General features: G+C 41.7%; 1 protein-coding gene across 1 annotated transcript; it reads left to right on the forward strand.

Annotated features, from left to right (window-relative positions):
• Window positions 1–110: 110 nt before the first annotated feature.
• LOC129865574 (lysophosphatidic acid receptor 6-like) lies at window positions 111–19012 on the forward strand. The gene is made up of 6 exons (XM_055938460.1): window positions 111–224; window positions 9432–9564; window positions 14904–15059; window positions 15157–15355; window positions 15708–16034; window positions 16146–19012. The coding sequence occupies exons 2-6, from the start codon at window positions 9459–9461 to the stop codon at window positions 16291–16293; spliced, it is 936 nt and encodes a 311-aa protein (XP_055794435.1). The 5' UTR covers window positions 111–224; window positions 9432–9458; the 3' UTR covers window positions 16294–19012.
• The last annotated feature ends 1296 nt before the right edge of the window (window positions 19013–20308 follow it).

The raw sequence follows: 20308 nt of genomic DNA on the forward strand, positions 1-20308 counted from the left end.
AGAGAGAAAAAAGAGAGGTGTGAGGAAAAAAAGAAGAGAGAGGCGATGGAGAGAGAAAACGAGAAGAGCGATTGAGAGAGGGACTACTCCTTCTTTGCAGACTGATGATTCAGACCTCGTCTGCAGTTCAGAGAGGTAAGAGAGAGGAACCAAGGTACCGCTATTTACTGTAGATCTCAAGAACTTCAGAAAGAGAATCTCCCACTCACAGAATCATCAAACAGGTGAGTTCCATTCCATGCAATCACTATTAGGTGTGTATGACTCAAATATTTGTATGTACCAACATCATATTCACTCAACACTGGTACTGTATGCTTCCAAACATCAATGATACTTTGTAACGGCATCAATAACTGCAGCATCAATAACTGCAGATGAGGTAGAAATGATAACTTCATCTGTGTGTGTTTTTGTGTTGATACTACTGAATGTGTGTGTGTGTGTGTGTGTGTGTGTGTGTGTGTGTGTGTGTGTGTGTGTGTGTGTGTGTGTGTGTGTGTGTGTGTGTGTGTGTGTGTGTGTGTGTGTGTGTGTGTGTGTGTGTGTGTGTGTGTTTGTATTTACATTACAGTATAGGTGATGAGAGAAAGAGAGAAAGAGAAAAAGTCAGTGAAAAGATGAAATGACTTGACAGATAAACATCTCAACGGTTGCTTCACACAGAGTATAATCTTTTCTTTATTCTCTACAGTCACATATACCATTGCAATGGAGAGGGAAGTGACTGAGTATGCAAAAGTAGACTCGAGTAAAATGTGCCAAACAGACAGTAAAATATACAATCTAGACCAGGGATCAGCAACTAGATTCAGCCACGGACCGATTTCTTTCTTGAGCGGAAGATCAGGGGGCTGGAACATAATTACAAATGATTTGTGACTGCAAATTGACCACAAGATGCCCAAACAGATATAATGTTTGACTAAAGCATACTCATTTCAAACCTCGCTTACGTTTGTATACATTCATGTCGTGTCTCTCTATTCTGCGTGGGAATATTTTGGAACAGATTTCTGAGCTGATTTCCTGGTGTTTTCTTTGTCTTTAATGTCCAAATATGAGGCATTCTGGAACTTGCAGTCAAAAGCGTAATTCAATACTAACCAATACAATTACATATGTAAATAACTGTAAAGAAATATCTTTAGATACAGCTCAATGAATTAACTTAAACATTAACTCTGTAACACATTAAAGTTACAACACTAGGAGACATAGCATATCAACAAGTTATATTCTCAACTGTTTTGCAAAGCTATAGCAGTCATGTAGTGTCTGTTCATGCTTTACAGTCTCCATGACATTATGAGACATTAATAAAGGCATTAGCTTTCACCGTAGTAAGAACGCCTTTTTGTTCCTCTTTGGTAAATGCAATAATCTATTTAAATATTACACTGAGTGTACAAAACATTAAGAACACCTTCCAAATATTGAGTTGCCCTCAGAACAGCCTCAATTTGTCATAGCATGAACTCTACAAGTTGTCGAAAGCGTTCCACAGGGATGCTGGCCCATGTTGACTCCAATGCTTCCCACAGTTGTGTCGAGTTGGCTGCAGTTCTTGACACAAACCAGTGCACCTGGCACCTACTACCACACCACGTTCAAAAGCACTTAAATCTTTTGTTGCGTTTATGTATTTTGTTTTGTTGCTTTTTGTGCTATTGCGTGCTACGTGTTGCTTGTTTTATGTTGCGCTGCATGTGATCACTGCTCATTGTTTGTCTGTATTGTTATTGTAATTGTTGTTAATAACCTGCCCAGGGACTGTGGTTGAAAATTTGCCGGCTGGCTAAAACCGGCACTTTTACTGAAACGTTAATTAACATGCACTGTACCTGTAAAAATACAAATAAACTCTTGCCCATTCACCCTCTGAATGGCACACATACACAATCCATGATTCAATTATCTCAAGGCTTAAAAATCCTTCTTTAATCCTCCCTTTCATCTACACTGGTTTAAGTGGATTTAACATGTGACATCAATAAGGGATCATAGCTTTCATCTGGATTCACCTGGTCAGTCTGTGGCATGGAAAGAGCAGGTGTTCATAATGTTTTGTACACTCACTGTATATGGCACTGTATCTGTCAGGGGGAAATCTTTACAGCGTTAAATAATGACTTCGGGCATCCCGAGTGGAGCAGCGGTCTAAGGCACTGCAGTGCTTGAGGCGTCACTATAGATCCGGGTCCGATCCCGGACTGTGTCGCAGCGAGCTGCGACCAGGAGACCCATGAGGCGACGTAGGTTATTCCTCCGACACATTGGTGCGACTGGCTTCCGGGTTCAACAAGCAGTGTGTCAAGAAGCAGTGCAGTTTGGCAGGGTCTTGTTTTGGAGGATGCATGGCTCTCGACCTTTGCCTCTCCCGAGTCCGTACGGGAGTTGCAGCAATGGGACAAGACTGTAACTACCAATTGGATATACGAAAATTGGGGAGAAAAAGACAGACTAACCGGTGCCCCCGCACATTGACTCTGTACCGGTACCACCTGTATATAGCCTTGCTACTGTTATTCCCCTGTCATTTTACTTTTTCATTTTTTTTCTTTACCTATCTATTGTTTACCAAATACCTATTGCACTGTTGGTTAGGGCTTGTAAGTAAGCATTTCACTATTCCGCGCACGTGACAAATAAACTTTGATTTGAAGAAAAATATATCTAATTAAAACGACTTCCTCCCTGACTTACTGGCTGTTCAGCATCCTGATTTCATCATCTTGGCAGTTAGACTCCTTGTATACAAAACTAACAACAGTGAAAATAGATGTGTGTCCCAAATGGCATGATATTCCCAACATAGTGCACTAATTTAGACCAGATCCCTGGTAGCGCACTATAAATGGCATAGGATGCCATTTGGGTAGCAGACTTTGTCTCGTGTCGTTCAGACCGGTTTGAGGAGTTAGCGAGGTAACTTTGGTCACCTTTGAGTTCAACCCGGGATAACAAGTCATACAAAAGTGGCTCACCTTTTAGCCAGGTCCATTTCTATGGCAACGAATCCTTCAGAACTAACCTGCTCTGAGGCAGGCTTACTCACGGCTAACTCCACTTACCCTGAATGAAATGACTGAGCCGCGAGTTGAGGATCAATGAAATCAGATTCCATCCCTTTAGCAAAAATTGCGTCACCCTCCCCTTCCTTTGAAGGAGACGACTGAATGAATATGTTATTAATCAAACGTTTTTTTGTGTTTAAAAAGGTTCATGTTAAAATAATCCCATTAAACATGTAATATTGACAGAATGCATTTCAAACTTCATGCAATATAACACTTGTATGACTTAATACAAAATAAATATAAATAGGAGTGGGAAAACAGTTCTTGTTCATTGATAAGCACACCAAAAACCTATTTCACACAATAGCTTGCTGAATTTGCAAGATTACTTTTCTTTCATTTTGATCCCTAGCCGTGACCCCACTCTCCGAGGGTGTCTCAGGAGGAGTTGGGATACCAAAAATACATTTCACGCTCATATAGGTTACCCACTTGTACATGCAGTGAAACTGGACAAATACAAGTACCCCCTATTTGACTTTTTTTGGGATTGATGCATTGTCTTACTGTAGAGTTCAGCATTCGACTAGCCATGTGCGACATGCACGAGCAGTTCCAAGCCTTCTAGAGTTAGTGGCAGGTGGACGAGCAATAACAATCGTCAAAGTATGGATGAAGCCTGAGCTGGAATGTCAAGGTAACTGAAGCTGGTTAGGTTTATTAAACCCTGAGTAGATCTAGTTTGCTTCGTGGGCTACCCCTCTGGGGATACAAATTAATACACAAAAAATACACAGACAGACTGTTGGGGAAATGGAGCCTCTTTAACAATAACTCTGTAAAAGACCAGTACATTCTACTTGTAAAAAAGGTGCTTTGAAGAAGTGCAAGCGAGGGAAATGGTGGGATAAATAGGAAAATAGATAGACAGAAATCGAAAGAGAAAGACGTAGAAGAGGGAGAGAGATATACAGTTGAAGTTGGAAGTTTACATACACCTTAGCCAAATAAATTTAAACTCCATTTTTCCCAATTCCTGACAATCCTAGTAAAAATTCCCTGTCTTAGGCAGGTTGGATCACCACTCTATTTTAAGAATGTGAAATGTCCGAATAATAGTAGAGAGAATGATTTATTTCAGCTTTTATTTCTTTAATCACATTCCCAGTGGGTCAGAAGTTTACATACACTCAATTAGTATTTGGTAGCATTGCCTTTAAATTGTTTAAATTGGTTTAAATGTTTTGGGTAGCCTTCCACAAGCTTCCCACAATAAGTTGGGTGAATTTTGGCCTATTCCTCCTGACAGAGCTGGTGTAACTGAGTCAGGTTTGTAGGCCTCCTTGCTCGCACACGCTTTTTCAGTTCTGCCCACAAATTTTCTACAGGATTGAGGTCAGGGCTTTGTGATGGCCACTCCAATACCTTGACTTTGGTGTCCTTAAGCCATTTTGCCACAACTTTGGAAGTATGCTTGGGGTCATTGTCCATTTGGAAGACCCATTTGTGACCAAGCTTTAACTTCCTGACTGATGTCTTGAGATGTTGCTTCAATATATCCACATAATTTTCATACCTCATGTTGCCATCTATTTTGCCATCTATTTATGAAGTGCACCAGTCCCTCCTGCAGCAAAGCACCCCCACAACATGATGCTGCCACCTCCGTGCTTCACGGTTGGGATGTCGATATAGGACTCGTTTTACTGTGGATATAGATACTTTTGTACCTGTTTCCTCCAGCATCTTCACAAGGTCCTTTGCTGTTGTACTGGGATTGATTTGCACTTTTCGCACCAAAGTACATTCATCTCTAGGAGACAGAACCCGCTCCTTCAAATCAAATCAAATCAAATTTTATTTGTCACATACACATGGTTAGCAGATGTTAATGCGAGTGTAGCGAAATGCTTGTGCTTCTAGTTCCGACAATGCAGCAATAACCAACAAGTAATCTAACCTAACAATTCCACAACTACTACCTTATACACACAAGTGTAAAGGGATAAAGAATATGTACATAAAGATTTATGAATGAGTGATGGTACAGAACGGCATAAGCAAGATGCAGTAGACGGTATAGTGTACAGTCTATACATATGAGATGAGTAATGTAGGGTGTGTAAACATAAAGTGGCATAGTTTAAAGTGGCTAGTGATACATGTATTACATAAAGATGTCAAGATGCAGTGGATGATATACAGTACAGTATATACATATACATATGAGATGAGTAATGTAGGGTATGTAAACATTATATTAAGTGGCATTGTTTAAAGTGGCTAGTGATACATTTTACATAATTTCCATCAATTCCCATTATTAAAGTGGCTGGAGTTGAGTCAGTATGTTGGCAGCGGCCACTAAATGTTAGTGGTGGCTGTTTAACAGTCTGATGGCCTTGAGATAGAAGCTGTTTTTCAGTCTCTCGGTCCCTGCTTTGATGCACCTGTACTGACCTCGCCTTCTGGATGATAGCGGGGTGAACAGGCAGTGGCTCGGGTGGTTGTTGTCCTTGATGATCTTTATGGCCTTCCTGTGACATCAGGTGGTGTAGGTGTCCTGGAGGGCAGGTAGTTTGCCCCCGGTGATGCGTTGTGCAGACCTCACTACCCTCTGGAGAGCCTTACGGTTGTGGGCGGAGCAGTTGCCGTACCAGGCGGTGATACAGCCCGACAGGATGCTCTCGATTGTGCATCTGTAGAAGTTTGTGAGTGCTTTTGGTGACAAGACGAATTTCTTCAGCCTCCTGAGGTTGAAGAGGCGCTGCTGCACCTTCTTCACAACGCTGTCTGTGTGGGTGGACCAATTCAGTTTGTCCGTGATGTGTACACCGAGGAACTTAAAACTTTCCACCTTCTCCACTACTGTCCCGTCGATGTGGATAGGGGGGTGCTCCCTCTGCTGTTTCCTGAAGTCCACAATCGTCTCCTTTGTTTTGTTGACGTTGAGTGTGAGGTTATTTTCCTGACACCACACTCCGAGGGCCCTCACCTCCTCCCTGTAGGCCGTCTCGTCATTGTTGGTAATCAAGCCTACCACTGTAGTGTCGTCCGCAAACTTGATGATTGAGTTGGAGGCGTGCATGGCCACGCAGTCGTGGGTGAACAGGGAGTACAGGAGAGAGCTCAGAACGCACCCTTGTGGGGCCCCAGTGTTGAGGATCAGCGGGGTGGAGATGTTGTTACCTACCCTCACCACCTGGGGGCGGCCCGTCAGGAAGTCCAGGACCCAGTTGCACAGGGCGGGGTCGAGGCCCAGGGTCTCGAGCTTGATGACGAGTTTGGAGGGTACTATGGTGTTAAATGCTGAGCTGTAGTCGATGAACAGCATTCTCACATAGGTATTCCTCTTGTCCAGATGGGTTAGGGCAGTGTGCAGTGTGGTTGCGATTGCGTCGTCTGTGGACCTATTGGGTCGGTAAGCAAATTGGAGTGGGTCTAGGGTGTCAGGTAGGGTGGAGGTGATATGGTCCTTGACTAGTCTCTCAAAGCACTTCATGATGACGGAAGTGAGTGCTACGGGGCGGTAGTCATTTAGCTCAGTTACCTTAGCTTTCTGGGAACAGGAACAATGGTGGCCCTCTTGAAGCATGTGGGAACAGCAGACTGGGATAAGGATTGATTGAATATGTCCTTAAACACACCAGCCAGCTGGTCTGCGCATGCTCTGAGGACACGGCTGGGAATGCCGTCTGGGCCTGCAGCCTTGCGAGGGTTAACACGTTTAAATGTTTTACTCACCTCGGCTGCAGTGAAGTAGAGCCCACAGGTTTTGGTAGCGGGCCGTGTCAGTGGCACTGTATTGTCCTCAAAGCGAGCAAAAAAATTATTTCGTCTGTCTGGGAGCAAGACATCCTGGTCTGTCTGGGAGCAAGACATCCTGGTCCGTGACGGGGCTGGTTTTCTTTTTGTAATCCGTGATTGACTGTAGACCCTGCCACATACCTCTTGTGTCTGAGCTGTTTAATTGCGACTCTACTTTGTCTCTATACTGGGACTTAGCTTGTTTGATTGCCTTGTGGAGGGAATAGCTACACTGTTAGTATTCGGTCATGTTTCCGGTCACCTTGCCCTGTTTAAAAGCAGTGGTTCGCGCTTTCAGTTTCACGCGGATGCTGCCATCAATCCACGGTTTCTGGTTTGGGAATGTTTTAATCGTTGCTGTGGGTACGACATCATCAATGCACTTTCTAATGAACTCGCTCACCGAATCAGCATATTCGTCAATGTTGTTGTTGGACGCAATGTGGAACATATGCAAATCCACGTGATCGAAGCAGTCTTGAAGCGTGGAATCAGATTGGTCGGACCAGCGTTGAAGAGACCTGAGCGCGGGAGCTTGCTGTTTTAGTTTCTGTTTGTAGGCTGGAAGCAACAAAATGGAATCGTGGTCAGCTTTTCCGAAAGGAGGGCGGGGGAGGGCCTTATATGCGTCGCGGAAGTTAGTATAACAATGATCCAAGGTTTTACCAGCCCTGGTAGCACAATCGATATGCTGATAGAATTTATGGAGTTTTGTTTTCAGATTAGCCTTGTTAAAATCCCCAGCTACGATGAATGCAGCCTCAGGGTGTGTGGTTTCCAGTTTACAAAGAGTCAGATAAAGTTCGTTCAGGGCCATCGATGTGTCTGCTTGGGGGGGATATATACGGTTGTGATTATAATCGAAGAGAATTCCCTTGGTAGATATTGCGGTCGACATTTGATTGTGAGCAATTCTAAATCTGGTGAACAGAATGACTTGAGTTCCTGTATGTTGTTATGATCACACCACGTCTCGATGATCATAAGGCATACACCCCCGCCCCTCTTCTTACCAGAAAGATGTTTGTTTCTGTCGGTGCGATGCGTGAAGAAACCCGCTGACTGCACCGACTCCGTTAGCGTCTCTCGAGTGAGCCATGTTTCCGTGAAGCAAAGAACGTTACAATCCCTGATGTCTCTCTGGAATGTTACCCGTGCTCGGATTTCATCAACCTTATTGTCAAGAGACTGGACATTGGCGAGTAGTATGCTAGGGAGTGGAGCGCGATGTGCCCGTCTCCGAAGCCTGACCAGGAGACCGCCTCGTTTGCCCCTTTTACGGCGTCGTTGTTTAGGGTCACCGGCTGGGATCAGATCCATTGTATTGGGTGGAAGGCAAAACACAGGATCCGCTTCAGGAGAGTCATATTCCTGGTTGTAACGATGGTGAGTTGACGTTGCTCTTATATTCAGTAGTTCCTCCCGACTGTATGTAATGAAACCTAAGATTACCTGGGGTACCAATGTAAGGAATAACACATAAAACAACAAAATACTGCATAGTTTCCTAGGAGCGGTATGACGGCTGCGTGGTGCCATGGTGTTTATACTTGCGTACTATTGTTTGTACAGATGAACGTGGTACCTTCAGGCGTTTGGAAATTGCTTCCAAGGATGAACCAGACTTGTGGAGGTCTACAATTGTTTTTCTGAGGTCTTGGCTGATTTTCCCATGATGTCAAGCAAAGAGGCACTGAGTTTGAAGGTAGGCCTTTAAATACATCCACAGGTACACCTCCAATTTACTCAAACAATGTCAATTAGCCTATCAGAAGCTTCTAAAGCCATAATATGATTTTCTGGAATTTTCCAAGCTGTTTAAAGGCACAGTCAACTTAGTGTATGTAAACTTCTGACCCACTGGAATTGTGATACAGTGAATCATAAGTGAAATAGTCTGTCTGTAAACAATTGTTGGAAAAATGACTTGTGTCATGCACAAAGTAAATGTCCTAACCGACTTGCCAAAACTATAGTTTGTTAAGAAGAAATTTGTGGAGTGGTTGAAAAAAGAGTTTTAATGACTCTAACCTAAGTGTATGTACACTTCCGACATCAACTGTATATACATATATGACATTTGAAATCTCTTTATTATTTTGGAACTTCTGTGAGTGTAATGTTTACTGTTCATTTTTATAGTTTATTTCCCTTTTATTTATTTTCTACTTCACCTGCTTTGGCAATGTTAACATACGTTTCCCATGCCAATAAAGCCCTTGAATTGAATTGAGAGACAAAGACTTTCACACCTGCTGTGGCGTGATGCTTACGAAACAACTAAGTGTATTGGTTTTGACACCCCCGACATCTCTTGCACACACACAAACATCCACAAACACAACTGGTTAATAGGGGACTACAGATTCTTCAGAGGAAATGGTGGTGGTTGTGGTAGAGGTATTTCAAAGGAAGCAGTTTGATCTTGCTCTCTTTCTATCTCTCTCTCTTTCTATCTGTCTCGCATCTCTTTCCTGTCCTCCTGACACAACATATTTCACATATAAGTAGCAGGAAACGAGTTATGTCCACATGTAACTGACATTCTCGCTCTCTCTCGCTATCTCCCACGCTTTCTCTCTCTCGCGCTCTCCCTCTCTGCAGAAAAGCACCACCAAAGACGAGGTAACCATGACCATCAACACCACCCATAACTGCACCGAGCCGCAGATTAACCTTATTTTCGTGGGGGTCTACGCCGTTGTCTTCACCGTCGGCCTCTTCCTCAATCTCACAGGTACAAGGAGAGAACATACTCAACTCTTACCCTCTTGCATCAAGAAATAAAAGGGTGCTTGGAGCCAACAATCTATCACATCAAAAATGAAGCCTCCTCTCCTCGGGTCATGTGTATCAGGCGTCTCAGAATGGATCTACTGTAGGATCAGGCCCTCCCCATCCATGTATTCTTATTCATTGTGATCTGAAATGCAAACCTGATCCTAAATCAGCCCTCCTCCTCTGAGACACTTGATACAGTGCATTGTAAAAATATTTAGACCCCTTGACTTTTGATATTTTGTTACTTTACAGCCTTATTAAAAAAGAAAAACATCAATCTACACACAATACTCCATAATGACAAAGCAAAAACAGTTTTTTTAAATAATGTTTGCAAATGTATTAAAAATCAATAAATTAAATATGACATTTATATAAGTATTTAGACCCTTTACTCAGTACTTTGGTGAAGCACCTTTGGCAGCGATTACAGCCTCAAGTCTTCTTGGGTATGACGTCACAAGCTTGGCACACCTGTATTTGGGGAGTTTCTCCCATTCTTCTCTGCAGATCCTCTCAAGCTCTGTCAGGTTGAATGGGAAGTGTTGCTGCACAGCTATTTTCAGGTCTCTCCAGAGATGTTTGATTGGGTTCAAGTCCGGGCTCTGGCTGGGCCACTCAAGGACATTCAGAGACTTGTCTCGAAGCTACTCCTGTTTTGTCTTGGCTGTGTGCTTAGGGTCATGGTCCTGTTGGAAGGTGAATCTTCGCCCCAGTCTGAGGTCCTGAGCACTCTGGAGCAGGTTTTCATTAAGGATCTTTCTGTACTTTGCTCAGTCAATCTGCCTCGATCCTGACTAGTCTCCCAGTCCCTGCTTTGCCAAAAGGCACCTATTTGCTGCTGAAAAACATCCCCACAGCACCATGCTGCCACCACCATGCTTCACCGTAGGGATGGTGCCAGGTTTCCTCCAGACGTGACGCTTGGCATTCAGGCCAAAGAGAAAATCAGACCATAGAATCTTGTTTCTCATGGTCTGGGAGTTTTTAGGTGCCTTTTGGCAAACTCCAAGCGGGTTGTCATGTGCCTTTTACTGAGGAGTGGCTTCTGTCTGGTCACTCTACCATAAAGGCATGATTGGTGGAGTGCTGCAGAGATGGTTGTCCTTCTGGAAGGTTCTCCCATCTCCACAGAGGAATTCTAGAGCTCTGTCAGAGTGACCATCGGGTTCTTGGTCACCTCCCTGCCCAAACCCAGTTTGGCAGGACGGCTAGCTCTAGGAAGAGTCTTGTTGTTTCCAAACTTCTTCCATTTTAGAATGATGGTGGCCACTGTGTTCTTGGGGACCTTCAATGCTGCAGAAATGTTTTGGTAACCTTCCCCAGATCTGTGCCTCGACACAATCATGTCTCAGAGCTCTACGGACAATTCCTTCAACCTCATGGCTTGGTTTTTGCTCTGACATGCACTGTCAACTGTGGGACCTTACATAGACAGGTGTGTGCCTTTCCAAATCATGTAAAAAGCAAATTAGTTTATCACTGATGGACTCCAATCAAATTGCAGTAACATCTCAAGGATGACCAATGGAAACAGGAAGCACCTGAACTCAGTTTCTGTTTTTATTTTTAATACATTTGCAAAAATTTCCAAAAGCATGTTTTCGCTTTGTCATTATGGGGTATTGTGTGTAGATTTCTGAGGATTTGTATTTTATTTGATCTATTTTAGAATACCGCTCTAATGTAACAAAATGTGGAAAAAGTCAAATGGTCTGAATACTGTAACTAATGTATTTTACAATAGTTACAGTATCTTGTTTTTAAGCTTCAGCTACCCTCAACCCCTCCCATCTATATTTGAAGACCATCTCGTTTTGATTTCTATTTGCCATATATTCTTAACTGCGCTGTTTCACAAAAGTTCAGAACCTTTTAATTCTCATAGTTTCATAGTTTCTACAGATTGTAAATTAAAGATAAACATTTTGCTCAACGTATTATATTATAATTGATCGATTGTGTCACGTTCCTGACCTATTTCTGTTAGTTTGTTGTATGTGTTAGTTGGTCAGGACGTGAGTTTGGGTGGGCATTCTATGTTTTCTGTTTCTATGTTGGTTTAAGGGTTGCCTGGTATGGCTCTTAATTAGAGGCAGGTGTTTGGCGTTCCTCTAATTGAGAGTCATATTTAGGTAGGTTGTTTCACAGTGTTCGTTGTGGGTGGTTGTCTCCTGTGTCAGTGTTCGTCGCACCATACGGGACTGTTCGGTTTGTTTTTGTACATCGTCATTTTGTGTAGTCTATTTTCCCTGTTCGTGCGTTTTTCGTGTTTAATGTAAGTTCGTCGTCCAGGTCTGTCTACTCCGTTTGTTGTTTTGTTAGTTATAGTGAAGTTCGTGTTTTTTTCGTCTTGTCTTTAAATAAATTATGTGTTCACAACCCGCTGTGCCTTGGTTCCATCACTTCTCCTCCTTTTCGGTTGAAGAGGAGGAGGACCACCGTTACAGATTGACTATGACTTTTAAAATCACCCAGCAGTGCTATTTGCAGAGTTAGCTCCAGGTAAATGTTGCAATTCTTCAGCCCTTCCTGAACCTTCGACCAAAAACAAGCTACATATGGACAGTACCAAAACAAATTATCTGATGATTGTCTCTTCGCAGCAAAATCTACAGAGCTGGCATGATTGTATCCCCCATATATATAACATTCTATTGGTTGCAAGAATTTTATATGATCATTTAAATTGGAAAATTTTTGAATATCTAAGTTATGTCTATCTAAGTTTTGAATATCTTTTTGTGTATCAGCACATAAACCATGTGCCATGGAATCAGTACATCGAAAATCTCTTACCATCTGTTTGCAATCTGTATGGCACAGCTGTCAATTTTTTGTCCTAAAATGACACTGGTATACTTTTTTTATTTAAGACACTTTTATTTAACCAATTTTCGTTTTTAATGCAGGGCCAACAGACAAGTTCCTTACTTTTCCCCTACCACTTGCCTCTTCCATTTTTGCGGTTATGCTGCAATTAGTTGGTTGTAATTTTGGGTAGAGGAGACATTTCCATATATTTTTGTTAGCTGCATGTGTGACATGACTTCACCAGTCCTCTTTATGATATAACTGACAAAGTTTAAACCCTTTTTAATATTTTTTTTACAAAAAAGTATGTTTTTTTTAATCAATTAGTATATTTAACCATAATATTTGTTGCATTATTTGTTCTGTCTTTTCTGGTCGATTAAACTGAAATTACAATCAACTTTCTATGGCTTGTTTTAAAAATACAAATATTTTGGAGATGATTTCATTTTCAAATAGTGAAATATTATAAATGGAAAAAGGCAATTACTAATACTACTAAGAACTAGTTCGGATTTATGTATTACTTTGTATGACTGCAGCCTTTAGTGAGAGGTCTAATGCTTTAATATTTAATCATTTCTGCCCTCCCGAATTCATATTCATTATATAATTAGCCTGTTTCATTTTGTCTGGGTTGCCATTCTACATCAAATGAAATATTTTTTGCACATATCATTTAAAAAACAAGTTGCTAGGCGTAGGCAAGGCCATAAGTAAATAGGTACACTGGGATATGACTAAAGTGTTAATCAGGGTGATTTTTCCACAAATACAGTTATTTTCCGTTCCATGGTAACAAGATCTTATCTATTTTTGCTAACTTTCTATTAAAAGGTATTGTTAGTGAGATCATTTATTTCGTTCGGGATTTGAATAACGAGTATGTCCACATCACCGTCAGACCATTTTATTGGTAAGCTACACAGTTTGATTTTTTTTGTGATCCAATATGCAATATATTATTACACTTATCATAATTTGGTTGTAATCCAGAGAGGTTAGAAAAAGTATTTAGATCCTCTATGAGGCTGTGGAGGGATCCAAATTGTGGATTTAAAAGAAAACGTACAATGACACCTTTGTTTTTAAACTATGGATTTATAGCCCCTTGATATTATTGTTAGATCTGATTTTAATAGCTAACATTTTGTTGGCCATAATAAATAAATATGCTGATAGTGGACAACCTTGTTTTTCTCCTCTTGACAGTTTAATACTTTCTGAGAAGTAGCCATTATTTAATATTTCACACCAAGGGTTACTATACAGGTTGTATCACAACCGGCCGTGATTGGGAGTCCCATAGGGCGGCGCACAATTGGCCCAGAATCGTCTGGGTTTGGCCGGTGTAGGCCGTCATTGTAAATAAGAATTTGTTCTTAACTGACTTGCCTACTTAAATAAAGGTTCAATTAAAAAAATCTAAAATAAAAATGTAACCCATTGTTTAAGAGATTCTCCAAAATGGAAATATTCCAGGCATTTATAAATACATTTGAGTCAACATTATCAAAAGCCTTTTCAAAGTCAGCTATGTGAATACCAGGCCTGGTTTCCCAGATTTTTCATAGTGCTCTATTGTTTCCAGTACTTGTCTTATATTAGCTATGTAAAAAATATGTCTGATTAGGATGAACAATATCCGACAATACCTTTTTAATTCTATCCGCCATGCATTTTGCCACAATTGTATCACAGTGTTGTAAGGGCCCTCCATTTTTTTTTTAAATGGACTGGATCTTTATATTTACCACTTGGTCCTTTTTCACTAGTAATGAAATCAGACCTGGTTGAGTATCTGATAATCTACCATTTTTATAGGAGTGGTTAAAACGTGCTAATAACGGTCCTCTGCGTACATCGTAAAAGGTTTGGCATACATCAACTGGTATGTCATCCAGCCCTGGAGTTTTCCCGGACATAAAGGCTTTAATTGCATCAAGAAGTTTCTCCTCTGTAATTTGGCCTTCACATGAGTCTTCCTGTACAACTGATAATGAATTGCATGGCCTCGAAAGGCACATTTAAAAGTGTCCCATATAATAAGTGAATCTGAGGTACCTATGTTATGTCGGAAAACGTCAGTTAAAATTCTGTAAAAGTAATGTATATGCCAATTATTTGATGGTCCGACCCTATTCTGTCCCCTATCAACAGTTTTCTTCAAAGGATTGTTTGTATAGAATAATAATAGGGAGAGCCAATTAAAGGCGTTAACTCTTCGCATCTATCCAGACCAAATGGAGCACTGGGCCAGCCACTCTTAAATAGCACCTGGGCCAGCACAGGTGAAACACTTTCTGACTAACAAAATGGACAAGCCAGCACAGCTGTAACACATAGTGACTAGCAAGGTGACACCAATCGGTGCACCCCATATGCTGAATGGAAAAACCAAAGCCTGTAAAAATACAACCGCAGCACTCACTTGAGTTGCAATTTAAGCTTTTTTTAAATTTTCAATGTTCCACCTTACAGCACTGGTAGTCTTCTTCTGTTATACCAAGTTGTGGTCCCACACAATGGTTTACATGACAAACCTGGCCATCGCAGACCTCCTCCTGGTCCTAACTCTGCCCCTGAGGATCTACTACCATCTGGGCTTGTCCGGGTTACCTCAGGTCTTGTGTGAAGGTAATGGCTGGCTCGGTGTTTTTACCAGGGTTGGGGTCTATAACATGTAAATTTAGTCAAGTCAATTCTTATTTTTCTTCTTCTTCATTCATTTCAGGGATGGGCCTGGTTCTTCTGGTCAACATGTATGGCAGCATATTCCTCCTCACCTGCATGTGTTTCGACCGCTGCATGGCCGTGTGCCTACCCATGTTGTCCTGGGTCCAGGAGGGGCGTAAGAAAGCCCCGCTGGTCTGCCTTGGGGTGTGGCTGCTCACCGCAGGCGCCAGCCTCCCCATCTACATCTCCAAACGCAGGTATAGGATACAACTAGGGCCAAGAGTTATTCCTGGTCAGCTTAACATGAGTGCTGATGTAAGATCTGTTTAGCTTTTTAGATCACAATTAACACGACTACATGGACATGGGGGGACCTGATCCTAGTTCAGCACTCCTGCTCTGAAACACTTTATGAATACAGGCCCTGGTCAGAGAGAACTCATGGCCCTATAACATCATGTCAGTCCTAAACGTGTTTTAATTTCTATAGCCTTTGATATTCTCTCTTCTCTTTCTCTCTCTTTCTTTCTTTCTTTCTCTCTTTTTCTTTCTCTTTCTCTCCCTCTCTTTCTCTCTCTCTCTGTACCCTCTCTCTCCCTCTCTCTTTAGAGAGGTGTCCAAGGACATCCAGGTCAATTGTTTCGGGAACCTCCCAGTCTATGCCATGCAGCCCATGGCGGTCGCCTCGACTTTAACCGTCGGCTTCGGCATCCCCTTATTGGTGATGTTAGTCTGTTCCTGGGCATTGATCCAGGCCATCACAAGGAGCTCCATAGCCCAAACAGACTACATCGACTCTGGGAAGATTCAGAGGATGATCACCATCAGCCTGGTGATATTCCTCACCTGTTTCCTGCCCTACCATGGGACTCTGGCCCTCCTCTATGTCCATAGGGAGGCGATAACATGCCCCCTTCTGGCAGCATACCACTATAGGTAGGTAGCTTTAGGTTTACTGTATCTATTTATTTTGTACATTTCTTGTCTGTTATATTTGAATTAATATTACTTATTATTTTGTTATTAAAAATATTATTATTATTACAGCCTAATGGTGGCCTGTCTGAATGCCATGTTGGACCCACTAGCCTACTACTTCACAACAGAAACGTTCAGGAGGAAGATGGATAAGGATTCTGTCAGAACAGCTCTTAGGGGAACAACAGGGGATCCAGAGGACCAGTCGATACTTTAAAGACGTTCCATCAAGGGCGTAACAGTTTCTTGAACATTAGGGGGACGGAGTCTAACATTTGGGCATTATGGATGTTCCCTGTAAACAGTCACAGCTCTGAGGGGATCAACGCGAGGGAGATCCAGAGGACCTGTCAATACCTAAAAGACTTTAAATATAGTTCAAATGTGGAGTCTTTATAACAATTATGAATTTATAAAAGGATCCACAGGCATATTCTCATTGTACTTTTATCCAATGAAGCCTCGTCTACAGAACTGCATCGGTTATCGACGTTTGCAGATGTTACACATGAGGCTAAATGATGCAGTCCCAGGTGTCCGTGGCTCAAATGGTGTAGGGATCTACCGATTCCTGCTGGGTCTTTGCTTGGGAAACATGTTTTGTTGACTTTTCAGCCTTTTACTGACATTGATTGGTTGATGAAGAGTAGCTAACTAAACTCCACTCCTTGGTAAAGGAAGTTTCTGATGAAATAAACCAATGGAGTGGGGTAGACTGAGGCCAGGCTTTGTGTAATTCAGCTCCAACTACACCGACTCGCCCAAGGTCAATGCTTAAACATTTTTTAATTATGAAACGCTTACCTTGTGTCTATGTTTGTACTCTGTAGTTGCGTGCCTTTCTTTGTTTCCTGAAATCCATGCTTTTTCAAGAAACATTAATCAAATACAACCACCGACTGTTTGCTCATTGCTGTTGCTCTAAGATGGCAACTCAGCCCAAATGCACGTGCCAATTGAATCTCAACAAGGAAACGGTCGGTGGTTGGAAACTTCCTTCACCATGAAGTGGAGTTTAGTCAGTTAGATGAAAAGTAGACCCAAGGTAATATGGAGAACCAGTTTATGGCATCCATGGACTGGATAGCTGGAGTTGATCTACCCTGAATTTTTTTTTCTTTGTATGTTGCGAATGTGCAACACGAACAGTGACAAATTAACTGGTAGAGATGGCGTGAGATGTAGCCACTGAACAAACAGTGCCAATATATCCTCCAAACACCGGCTTCAAGGGCATTATCACTTTTATACAACGGGTTACCAATATATTCAAAGAATGATTTACATATTTTCATTAAAAAAGTTATTTGGATTCATTTATTCATACTATTTCATCCTTCCACAAGATATAGTCCCGACACAAATCTAGGGTTGTTACCCAAGCCGGGTGATCGTTCGTTCTATCGGTTCGGTTGCCAGAGACGCGACCCAGTCGTTTAGTCTTTTTGTTCTGTATCTATGGACACGACCCAGTTGTTCGTTCTAAATGTTCCATTGCCATACTGGCTGGCAACAGTCGTATACCTTGCTTGCTAACTAGCCAACTACGGCTAACTTACAGTCACGTCAAAAAGTGCAGCCAGAATAACAGCAAAGTAGCTGCATTTCCATTTGTTCAAGCTGTTTTCTAGTGACATTTATTTGGATACATCCATAACAATGAGCTAATGAGGCGCGATTTCGCCCGGCATAGAAAATGTGCTCACTCGTCAGGACACTGTTGTTCAGAGGAGCCAGCCAACAACACAGCTAACACAATCACCTCAAACTGAGGCTGGAAAAACTGGAAACTAGCTGCACTTCATTGCGTTTTACCTTTTTTCAATTGACATTTCTTTGTATATATCCATACAAATGATGCCAGCTGATTCATGATTTCGACTGGCTGAGAAACGCTGCCTGCCTGTCTGTCTGTCTGTCTGTCTCGTCCCGACTCCCGACACGTTCACTGCTATGGGACAGCTGGAGATCGAAATTAAATATTAAAACAATGTTGCAAATGTCTGAGAGAAAGACAGCAAGGTTTATACAAATCTCCACTGTTGAAAATGAAATGTTAGTCTAAAAGAAATATGAGATAATGTCTAGATGCTTTTTATAGTGGAGATCAAGTTTATAAATTGCCTGGCTGGGCTGATTAGACATTGGATTACACAGTCAGATGGAACAGAGTAAATAGGCATTTTAACGCCATAGACTTAGCCAGTGGTAACATGTGGAATAGACACTGGCTGGAATGCGGTTTTAACCAATCAGCAATTAGGATTAGACCCACCCGTTGTATAATATATGTTGATGATCTTGAACGATGATACAATGAGTAAGCTCTTTTATAAGCGGTTATTTTGAATTGGCAAAATATCGTAACGTCATGAAATGTATTTAGAATGTTTGTTTTGTAAATCTGGATCAAGTTTTGAAGTATTTCTTTTTCACATTCCCTGCCTGAAGAAATCTTAACACTGACCATATGCAAAAGCAATGCAGCAATGTATCTACAGTAGCTGAAGTTTGAATGAGTTTGAGTAGCCTGAATTATTTTACTGCTACATAAGGAAGCGTTGCAGGTCCCCCACTCACATCTTCCTCTCAGGTGCCATTGTTGCCTCCCAGCACCATCGCATTTATGAGAACAAAACATCAGTACCAGTGTTGTGGAGTAGTGAATTACATGTAGTTCAACTAGTAATTGAACTACATTTTGCTGTAGCTTGGTGGTAATTGAGCTCAACTTAAATCTTGGTAGTGTTTTCAGTAGTTAATGATGTTTTTGCCACGTAGCGGTGTAGCTAACTACTGGAACTACACACAACTTTTTTTTTCAAAAACAGAAGAAAATATTGGTGAAATAGACAATAATTTATTAATCAAGTATCTAGTATTGATTTACATATGGTTAAGTGGTCAACTAATGTGAATTCAATGTGAATTCAATGAAAAATGTCACCATATCATTGGATTTAGGTAAAAAATTAAAAATACTAAATTCCCTTACATTGATGACTTATTTCAAATCCGATCAATTTTTCATGTTGATTCAACGTCATCACATAGATAAAAAAGAATAATAATGACGTGGAAACAACGTTGATTCATCCAGTTTTTGCCAACAAAAGGAAAATCTACATGCGCCTTTTTAATCTACACTTCACCTTGTCAAACCTATGTATTTCGGGTAGTCAAATTTTATCTGATTGCGCTGCATTCAGAGATGTTGTGTGCCTGGCTAATTATTTCATTTGTCTGTCTACATTACTCGCCAGGGAAGGGAAACATTCTGAGAATATTGAAGCATTGTATCCAGGGGCGTCATGCACCCCAAAAATCAGGCTGTTTCAATGGTTATTTTTTTAAAGAAACAAAATACCCTCCATTGCCAAAAGTATGTGGACACTCCTTCAAATTAGTGGATTTTGCTAATTCAGCACACCGCCATGCAGTATCCATAGACAAACATTGGCAGTAGAATGGCCCATACTGAAGAGCTCAGTGACTTTCAACGTGGCACTGTCATAGGATGTCCCCTTTCCAACAAGTCAGTTTGAACAATCCTGCCCTGCTAGAGCTGCCCCAGTCAACTGTAAGTGTTGTTATTGTGAAGTGGAAACGTCTAGGGGCAACAACGGCTCAGCCGCAAAGTGGTAGGCCACACAAGCTCACAGAATGGGGCCGCCGAGTGCTGAAGCGTTTAGCTCGTAGAAATAGTCTGTCCTCGGGTTGCAACACTCACTACCGAGTTCCAAACTGCCTATGGAAGCAACGTCAGCGCAAGAACTGGTTTCCATGGCCAAACAGCCACACACAAGCCGAAGATCACCATGCGCAATGCCAAGCGTCGGTTGGAGTTGTGTAAAACTCGCCGCCAGTAGACTCTGGAGCAGTTGAAACGCGTTCTCTGGAGTGATGAATCATGCTTCATCATCTGGCAGTCCACAGACTAATCTAGGTTTGGCGGATGCCAAGAGAACGCTACTTGCCCATAGTGCCAACTGTAAAGTTGGAGGAGGAATAAGGGTCTGGGGCTGTTTTTCATGGTTCCACCATAAATCTGAAAATAAATATAATATACAACATCTGAAAGAGTGGTAAGGCACACAGAATCTGGCATAAATGCTGTTTTCATGGCCCCTTAGTTCCAGTGAAGGGAAATATTTTAAGCTACATCATAAAATTACATTTTAGATGACTCTATGCTTCTAACTTTGTGGCAACAGTTTGGGGAAGGCCATGTC

The sequence above is a fragment of the Salvelinus fontinalis genome, chromosome 11, assembly GCF_029448725.1.
Source record: "Salvelinus fontinalis isolate EN_2023a chromosome 11, ASM2944872v1, whole genome shotgun sequence".
NCBI lineage: Eukaryota > Metazoa > Chordata > Actinopteri > Salmoniformes > Salmonidae > Salvelinus > Salvelinus fontinalis.